Raw genomic sequence first — 10,575 nt, forward strand, 5'->3', positions numbered from 1 at the left:
AGACTACTATGGGGTGTAATGATGGATGGGCCCATCCAGAACCAAGGATTTCAGAAACTCTTGTAGCAATGTGGCTCACATTATTCATAAAAACATTTCTGTTTTCTTTTATGGTAGAATTCAGGTGCAGAGGTTTGAGTCCATGATATTTCCAGTTTGCGGCTTTTGATTGACATTGGTTTGTGCAAGATCCTTTTCTTATTTCATTTGTTTACCCCCTTTCTTTCGCTGTTTCCATTCTTTTCTTGACAGGCATTTTCACATACGTAATATGCACCTTTTGATTTGTATATGTTCTTGTAAGATACACATTGCTTTCTATCTGCATATATTTCTTATGTGACTTTTTTAAAATGGTAAATTAATGGACTTAATTTTATTAGAGGAGTTTTAAATTTATAGAAATATTGATCAGAAAGTATAGAGAGTTCTCATATATGCCTCACCCCTGCATGTGGGGACCTCTCTCCTATTGTTGACATCTTGTATTCCTCCAGCACCTGTGCTACAATTGATGTGCCAATATTGACACATTATTAACCAAGTTCTACAGTGGTATCTCCTATTGTTGACATCTTGCATTCCTGTAGCATCTGTTACAATTGATGAACCAACACTGACACATTCTTAACCAAGTTCTAGAGTAGTTTTTCCTTTTGTTGACATCTTGCATTCCTGTGGTACCGTGTGTTCCAATTGATGAACCAATATTGATGCATTATTATTAACTAAATTCCATAGTTTACATTAAGTTATACTCTTCGCATTGTATATATGGATTTTGACAAATGACATGGATTCATTATTACTATATTAGTCAGAGTAGTTTCATGTAGATGTATTTTTAATGTGACCACATGGAATTATGCTAGAGAGTTCATCCTGTTTTGTGTTTTATTCACTCAATATTATTTTAAAGGTTCACTTACATTACTCTGTGTGCATCTAACTCCTGCCAAAAGCTCTATATCCTTTTGCCTCTATATCTATTGTTTGCCTCTATATCCTTTTACCTGCCTTCTCTCCAATTAGGGACAAGCAGGCTTATCCAACACCCCCACTAAATTAACTGCTGCAGGGAACATTCTCTTACATGTCCCACTGTAAACAGGTTTCAGAAGTCAAGATAGATACACAGTAGCAAGTTTGCTGGTATACAGAGCATGACTCCCATTAAAGATTTTAATTTCCACCATTCTACATGCCCACTAATAGATATTTCTTTTAATATTATTATTATTTGAGATAGAGTCTCCCTCTGTCACCAGCGGGCTGGAGTGCTATGGTGCGATCTCGACTCACTGCAGCCTCCACCTCCTGGGTTCAAGCAATTCTCATGCCTCAGCCTCCAGAGTAGCTGGGATTACAGACGTTCACCACCACACCTGGCTAATATTTGTATTTTTGGTAGAGACGGGGTTTTGCCATGTTGGCCAGGTTTGTCTCAAACTCCTGGCCTCAAGTGATCCTCCTTCCTCAGCCTCCCAAAGTGCTGGGGTTGTAGGCATGAGCCACCATGCCCAGCCCATAGTGCATACGTATTTCTTTCTCCTCATAGCCCAACAAACACAAGACATTTTATAATTTGGGGAACTGCAGGGGTATACAGTGAAATTCCACTGCTCTTTTTCATTTTCCCCTTTCCTCTACTCTGTTCTTCTTTTCTTCCTTTTGGTTTCCTTTTTTTTTTTTTTTTTTTTTTGAACATCCGTTCATTTGTCTGAGTAACTCCTGTGCATCATCTTCTCACATCTTTTGCTCATTTTTGCATTAAGGTACCTACTTCTTCTTGATATAACCGGTTTCTTGTTTGTTCTAGATATTATTCCCTTGTCAGTCTTTAAGAAATTCCCCACACAACATGAATGTGCTCCTGTCAGTTTTAGACAATGCAAATATCTTTTCCCCATTTCCCATTTACCTGTTAACTTCATCCCAGAAATCCTTTGTTGAATGGAAGTCCTCAATGTTGGTTTTTTGTCACGTTTTAAAAATCATATTAATGATTGTGCTTTGGAAATGTTGTTTAGGAAGTCTTTCCTCAAGCCTAGATCACAAAGTTATTCTCCTATACTTTCTTCTATTAAATTTATACTTTGATATTTGGTATTTGTTTTTTGAATCCAATTGGATTCCTCCTTTGTATGTGCTGTTAGGCAGAAATTCAGATTTACTTACTTTGCTTCATAAAATGAGCAGTTTTCTCACTACAATGGGTGAACAATCTATCTTTTCTTCTTGATTTGTGCTAGTACATTTATCATGTACTATATTAGGTTTTGAATAATGCAGGGTTATTTTCTGAGATTTCCAATGAACTTGCTCAGATCTATGTCTGTTCCACGTTTCATAATTTTAAAAATGACTATGACTCTATTGTGTGTCTCAGCATGTGGGAGGGAACAGCTCTTCTCTTGATTCCATTTTTATATTAGTATGGTTTTGTGCTAACATTTATGTATTGTATGTATGTATTTATTTGAGACAGAGTCTTACTCTGTCACCCAGGTTGGAGTGCAGTGGTGCCACCTCCACTGATTGCAACCTCCACCTCCCGGGTTCAAGTGATTGTCCTGCCTTAACCTCCTGAGTAGCTGGGATTACAGGCGCCCAACACTATACCCGGCTAATTTTTGTACTTTCAGTAGTGATGGGGTGTCGTCATGTTGGCCAGGCTGGTCTCGAACTCCTGGCCTCAAGCAGTACATCCTCATCAACCTCCCAAAGTGCTGGGATTACAGGTGTAAGCCATCACACCAACCTGACATTTATTTTTCTGAAGGAATTTTCAAATAGTTTTTATCACATATATGGTTGATTCACTGGAACTGTAAACACAATTGTATTAAAGTTACTATTTGAGTATGAATTGACATCATTAGCACATCAAGCCATCCCACCCAAGACTAAACTGCTCCCCATATCTTCAGATAATCTTCTACATGTTTATTAGTATGGATTTAAGATTTCTCTTTGAAGGTATGGGATGTTTTGGGTTAATTCCTAGATATTTTATAGTAGAATTTTTCAAAGTATGATATGAGGACCTCTGCAGGGTGGTCCCTGAAGTCTTAATTTTACTAATTATATGTGAGAATATATTTTCATCATATGCCTCAACTAAGACATCATATTGCCACAGACTGAATAAAGAAGCATATGTGAGCATCAAGCTGTTTCCCGCCAAGCTGGCACATACGATGTTTTTCCTAAAATGTCGAACAAGGCTACTCATCACATGGAATGCTTTTTTCTTAATGTGGTTATTTGCCTGAAAGTGTTACTTATATTTGTAAGCGTTAAAGAAACAGGAAAGAAACACAAAACATGGCTTGGTGGTTAAAGACAGGTTTACATCTAGATAAAACCTGAGAAGGACTTCTGGCCAATTTCAGTCAGGAGCACTTTCTCTTACAGACTAAGAGTTTATATTGGTTTTAGGGTGAGGGACTTATTACAAGCTTGGAATGTTCTGTGTTGGGGAGAAGTTTTATGGCAGGATTGGAATGTCTCTGGGAGGAGGGGAAGTTATCTTGGGGCTGACATCTTTCTGGCCGAGTGGGGGTTTTTTGAGGCTGGCATCTTCCCAGCCGGAGGAGGCTTATCTAGGGGCTGGCGTGTCTCTGATTGGGGAGGAGTTCGGAATATTTCTGGCTGGAGATGTTATTTGTGATTTATGGTTGTACTGACCTTAGCCATTAGCTTGACACCCTTTGGATTTAGGTGAATTTTAGAATGAGGGGCTTGTCCAAGATAGTGATGCTCCTGCTTTGTCAATATTACCATGCAATAGGTTTATTATTGCTCTTTTAAATGTACTAGTAACTCATATTTTAAATAATTTTCAATTTTCATTTCCAATATGGTAAAAATTGATCTAAACCACATAAACAAAAGCCCTTTAGAGTGCTCAGCAGTTTGGGGGTGTAAAGGAATCTTGAGACATGTTTCTTTATATTTTTCTTTATATTTCATGCATTTGAAATTTTGCTTAGGAAGCCTTTCCTCATACCTAGATTACAAAGGTATTATCCTACACTTTCTTCTACTAAATGTAAAGATAATGGCAAAGACTGCAATTACTTTTGCACCAACCTAATAGTTTGTGTTGCTGTTGGGAATGTTCTTTCTTTGTATTCAACTTATATTTATTGGATGCTTGATACAAAGAATGTTCTTTCTTTGTATTCAACTTATATTTATTGGATGTGATACTAGGAGGATTACCAGGATTTTTGCCAGCTGACCTTGCCTTCTGCATTACTGGGCTCTGTTATTGTTCTAATAGATGATGTCATCATTCTTTTATCTTTTTCTAGGTAGATGATCTCATCTCATCCCTTCCAGTCCTTAGATACCTTATTTCTTTTTCTTGCCTTATACCATCACTCATGACTTTCAGCTCCATGTTAAAGAACAGCAGAGTTAGTGAGTATCCTTTGCTTTTTCTTGATCCTAAAATAATGCACTAAAAAGTTTCTTCATTTAGTATAGTATTTGCTAATTTTGTGCTATATATTCTATATGTAGCTAAGAAAGTCTCCTTGAGTTTTGTGTTGTGAAGTGTTCTTTAAAAATCACAAATAGGAGTAGAGTTTAAGAAAAATGTATTTATGCCGTGACTTAAATAATGATAATTTTTAAAAAATCAATTCCTATGATAAATCATATGATAGGTTTTCTGATGTTAGTCATCCTTGTCATTTACTAAATAAACCAATACCACTTTATTATGGTAAGCCATTTTTAATACACCATTACATTTGACTAGGTTATGGTTTTATTCTGGAATTTAAAATCTGCATGGAGAGATGAAGTAGGCCTATAATTGTCTCTTTTTTCGGCAAACATTCTTACCTGATTTTAGACCAAGATTGCATTAACCTGACGAGATGTGCTGGTCAGATTTCCTAACACTTGTCTATGATTTTGAAGCTTATGTATAAGATACTAACCAACTATTTCTTAGCAGTTTAATAATAATTACTACACTTTAACAAAACTCACTGGGGCAAAGATTTTAGAGAGAGACAATCTTTGGCTACCATTTAGATTTCTTTAAAGCCTATTTGAGCATACAGGCCCCCCATTTTTCTTGAACCAGTTTTAGAATTTTATATTTTTCTAAGTGTTTGGTCATTTCATCTACAACCCAAATTTATTATTTTTTAAAGGCTTTTATTAATTTAAAAATATCCATATTTACCATTTTTAATTTTGGATTTTGTTATTGGCACCTTCTCCTTGTTTCTCTCTATCCTTTCAATGTTTTCTAATGCTTGATTTTGGTTTTATTAAGCATGAACTTTTCTTAAGGAAGTTTCTTGATAAATCTACTTAGTGCTGTATATTTCCATCAAAGTACTATTTTAGGTTAAAATGTTGACACTCAATATTTGAATTATCATTTAATTCTAAAAATTTCTTAAATTTATAATTTACTGTTGAACTTAAAGATTATTCAATTATATAGTTAGCTTCCAAACATATGAGATTTGAAAAGCTATTTCTTCTCTATTAATTTTTAATGTTAATGCATTATAATCTATACAACATTTATACTTTGGAATTAAAGAATTTTTTATATCTTAATGAAATGTCCATTTTTACAAAGTACCTGTGTGCTTGAAAAAATATTTACTATCTGTTTCGTGAAGAGTCTAATATATATGATAGCTAATATCTGAATATTATTAATTGCATTGAAATTAATAATAAATTCCATTTCTGAACTCTGTTAAAATTTCTAACTATAATATCTATCTCTCTGTCATTGATTTAGTTATTTATATCTATCTCACTGAAGTTGTGTTGACTATTTATTACTTAATATTTCAGGATACATAGTAATGTAGACTTATTATATTTATGCTGGTGGCTGTAATGTTCTTTTAAATGATATAAATATTATTCTCTGTCCTTTAGTGTGTGTAATTTAAAAATTTTAGCATGCATCAAGAAACCATACATTTTTCTCCATAGACAAAGTAACCAGATTGCACTTAAAAAAAATAATTAGCTGGGCATGGTGACTCATGCCTATAATCCCAGCACTTTGGGAGGCTGAGATAGGAAGATCACTTGAGGCCAGGAGTTCGAAACTAGTTTGGGCAACAATGTGAGGCCCTGTCTCTAAAAATTTTTTAATTAGACAGTTGACGTGGCACACACCTGTAGTCTCAGTTATTTAGGAGGCTGAGGCAGAGGATTGCTTGAGCCCAGGAGTTCCAGGATGCAGTGAGTCATGATCCTACTCTAAGCTGGGGAACAGAGTGAGACCTGTCTCTAAAATAATTGGTAATTAGATCAATAATAATGCCTTAATATTACTCATACCTAATCATTCATTCATACTATAATCAAAATGTTCTCTATTGCCTTAAAAATACTTACAGCTTGTTATGTAAATCAATATTCAACTAGTCTCCTATGTTGCATTCAGTGGTTATGTCCTCGAATTTCTCTTGTCCTTTGAATGAGCCTTTATCAATGAGACGAGACCAATTGTTCTGTGGAATTATCCTTCTGAATTTTTCTGAAAGCTTCTTCATGGTGTAATTTAGCTTATTCCTCCATCTTCTGTACAATGATTATCCTTTTTGGCTAGTGGGCATCTTTTCAATCTAGAACCTCCAGGCTTTTAATATTACCCCATTACTTAGTGGAAGTTTCATTTCACATTGGTACAAGGTGTTTAAGGCTTTTTTCTGTGTCCAGACCACAGATCAGCCATGTCTCAAGGAACTCTGGTTCCCTGGAGTGGCATATGGTATTAGAGACATTGTGATCATTGTTTCCATAAATTCCGCCTTTTATTATTATTAAGATTGCAACCTCAGCTTTCATTTGGTGCATATTTGTCTGACAGGTATGTATCCAGCCTTTTCTTTCAAATTTTCTATTCAGATTTTTTAGAATGGCAAATATACAATTTGAAATAGGATGGCATAAATGAGTATCAATAAATCAGTATTAAAATAAAGGTAATTGAGTTAAATAAGCAACTAAAAGATAAAGACTCTCAGGAAAAAAACTTTTAAACCCCAAGATCAAAATATATGTTTTCTAGAACTGGCACACTATCAAGAGACTCTGACCCTGATCATCTATGCCTGTCTCTAATGGCTCCAAGTATTGAACCTTTCCTTTATGTCAGTCGGTGTTAATAGAAACCCAATTAGTAGCCAAAATCTGACATGATCATCTAATATATTGATCTCATCTGATCTTTGTCACATTGCTGAATGTTAAGAACTATTATTGTTTACTCCATTTTACAGATGAGGAAAGTGAGACCCAGAAAATTCTGCCAGTTGTTGAATAGCATAGAGCTGCTGAGTTGCCATTTGGTCTGTGCTAGAGTCTGTGTTTTAACCACTGTCATTTAATTTTGTTTCTAATCTCACCAGATGCAGTATCCATGCCTGGTCAGAACTACAGCACCACGTCTGAATTTATCCTCTTTGGCTTCTCAGCCTTCCCCCAGCAGCTCCTGCCTGTCTTGTTCCTGCTGTACCTCCTGATGTTCCTGTTCACATTGCTGGGCAACCTTCTCATCATGGCCACAATCTGGATTGAACACAGACTCCACACACCCATGTACCTCTTCTTGTGTGCCCTCTCCATCTCTGAGATTCTGTTCACTGTTGCCATCACCCCTCGCATGCTGGCTGATCTGCTCTCCACCCATCGTTCCATCACCTTTGTGTCTTGTGCCGGTCAGATGTTCTTCTCCTTCATGTTTGGCTTCACTCACTCCTTCCTTCTCATGGCCATGGGCTATGATCGCTACGTGGCCATCTGCCACCCACTGCGTTACAATGTGCTCATGAGCCCCCATGACTGTGCCCATCTTGTGGCCTGGACCTGGGCTGGTGGCTCAGTCATGGGGATGATGGTGACAATGATAGTTTTTCACCTCACTTTCTGTGGGTCTAACGTGATCCACCATTTTGCCTGTCATGTGCTTTCCCTCTTGAAGTTGGCCTGTGGGAACAAGACATCATCTGTCATCATGGGTGTGATGCTGGTGTGTGTCACAGCCCTGATAGGCTGTTTATTCCTCATCATCCTCTCCTATGTCTTCATTATGGCTGCCACCTTGAGGATTCCCTCTGCTGAGGGCCGGCACAAGACTTTCTCCACATGTGTATCCCACCTCACTGTGGTGGTCGTGCACTATAGTTTTGCCTCCCTTATCTACCTCAAGCCCAAGGGCCTCCATTCTATGTACAGTGACACCTTGATGGCCACCACCTATACTGTCTTCACCCCCTTCCTTAGCCCAATCATTTTCAGCTTAAGGAACAAGAAGCTGAAGAATGCCATAAATAAAAACTTTCACAGAAAATTCTGTCTTCTAAGCTCCTGCGTGCCAATTTGGTGGTGATAAAATATAATAGAAGGGCTGGGGATAATAATGTGTATCTCCGTAGGACTGTTGTAAGGGTTCAGGTATGTGAAAATATCTATTTGATACATACTAGCTATTGTTTCTTATACCTTTTTGCTCAGCCTCAAGTGATCACAATCTCTTGTTTATGAGCCATTGTGATGAACTTTATCCTATTATCTGTGCCTAGAAATGTGTTTTCTACCTATGGACAGGTGAAGATCATCACATTGATGTGTCTGGGCACTTATGAACGTGATTCTTCTTGAATGGACAGGCAAAAAAGATTTTATTTTCCCCTAGTGTAAGAAAAAGTAAGAATAACATGATAGTCATAAATGCCACCAAGCATTAAGCTTTTTCAATGTATCGGCACTGTGTCCAGTGTTTTATAAATATTATCCTTTTAATTAGAAGAAATGTACAAAGGAAAATAAACTACTTCCCTCAGAGAAACTGGTTCTTATATAAAGTTCCTCACTGTGTTTGGGAGAGATATATCCTAAGTTTGGGTGTGGATATTAATATGTGGAGTTGAGTGAAGGATGTCAGAATGCAAAAGTAGAGAGAGACCAAGAAGGAGAAAGAGAGAGAGATACAGAGACAGAGATAGAAGACAGAGAGAGATACAGAGACATAGACAGAATAAAGAGAGAGAGAGAGGAAGACAGAGAGAAAGCAGGTGTCAAGTAAAAAGTGAGTTCTTTAAATTTTTTTTATCTGTACAGGAAATGTAATAACTAAGAATTTGGAGCAAAATCTGGCAAAGGGAGGAAGAGAGAAAAAAGGAGGTTGGTAATAGGGCTTAATATATCTTAATAATAGGTCTGTAATATGTCCTGATAAGGTAGCCTCATCTCTCCTCCAAGCATTTTTGACACAGTTGCTCTGCAATGTCAATGGGTCATTCTAGGATATGTACTCCCTTGCCTCCAATGGATGCATCATTTTTTTGGTTTTCTGGTTATAGCCATTGGTTCCACTAACTGAGGAATGAATATTATTTTTACAGTGTGAATTCTCTTCTAATGCTACTCATAGTGCCCTCGCCTGTGCTTCCTGCTGGTGCTGGAATGTGGTCAACACTGAAAGAGATTTCATTCTAGAAAAGTAGAGATCGTGGACTCGCAAGGTCAAAAGGTGACATGGTTGGAAGAAGCTTTAACCTATGTTTATGCTATAAAATTCCAAACAAAAAAAAAACTATCTTTTGCCTTATCCTGCATACTCTAGGCAACACTTGCGTGTGTGCTTATCATCAATGAAGCACCACGGCAACCAGGAGCTTATTCAAGGAGCACAAATATCAGAATTTTTGCCTATGAGTTCCAAGACAGTCTTTAAAGTCATGGTAGAAAAAAACTATCTCGAAAGGCAACATGCTTTATTAGCCAGACTTTCTCAGAGAGAAGGTAATAATGGCCACATTTATTAAGCATCCAATGTGCACCAGGCACAGTTCCGAGTTCCTCAAACTTTGTCTTCAGAACAACCCTGAGGTAGGTTGTTGCCCGCATTATATGTTTGAGGAAACTGAAGTGCATAGAGGGGAATTAACTGGCTCAAGTCACACAGCAAATGTGAGACTTCAGCACCACAGTCTGGCTCCAGATCCCATATGTTTGGGATGGTGTTTTGTTTCCAATCATCTGCTTTGAATCTCAAGGGTCAAAAGGGAAGGTCCTGACCCCAAGACGGGTGAGTGATAGGAATGAAGGAGGAATCTAGAGGTGAAAGGGTGAGGACGTGCCCAACCTCTGACGCTTGTGAGAGTGCCTGGCACATAACAGAAGAGAGTAGGGGGAGGATTCAGGTAGTACCTGATGGACGGGCTGCCTGGGCAGAGTCAGATGGCTCAAAAGAGGAAAAAATGGAGCTGCCTGAAGTTAGGGAAAGGGGGTCAGAAAAGTGATCAACTGGAAAGGGGAGACGTAGGGTGGGAGGTTGGCAAGAAAGGAAATTGAGAATTCCTGAGAGCCTGCAGGGTAAAAGCTGCACCCTTCTATCCCTATGTTCTGAATTGGCCAGGGACTTCGGTCTTGGGACACTCCCAGATCAGAAGAAAGGATCTGCCTCTATGGTTGCTTCTCACTGACTGAGCCTCCCTCTCGCTTCTTAAATCCGTTCTTAATCCTGGTCCCTCTCCTGCTCAAAAACCTCCCATGGCTCCATATTGTCCACAG

General features: G+C 37.8%; 2 protein-coding genes across 2 annotated transcripts in view; one reads left to right on the top strand and one right to left on the bottom strand.

Annotated features, from left to right (window-relative positions):
* The window catches only part of RAB8A (RAB8A, member RAS oncogene family), a 405,903-nt gene that overhangs the window by 300,011 nt on the left and 95,317 nt on the right, over nucleotides 1-10,575 (bottom strand). The window lies entirely within an intron of this gene.
* On the top strand, nucleotides 7,373-8,412 carry LOC126942303 (olfactory receptor 10H3-like). The gene has a single exon (XM_050769737.1). It carries the CDS (start codon nucleotides 7,421-7,423, stop codon nucleotides 8,387-8,389), a length of 969 nt encoding a protein of 322 aa, XP_050625694.1. The 5' UTR covers nucleotides 7,373-7,420; the 3' UTR covers nucleotides 8,390-8,412.

This window comes from Macaca thibetana, chromosome 19, assembly GCF_024542745.1.
Source record: "Macaca thibetana thibetana isolate TM-01 chromosome 19, ASM2454274v1, whole genome shotgun sequence".
In the NCBI taxonomy this organism is placed as follows: domain Eukaryota; kingdom Metazoa; phylum Chordata; class Mammalia; order Primates; family Cercopithecidae; genus Macaca; species Macaca thibetana.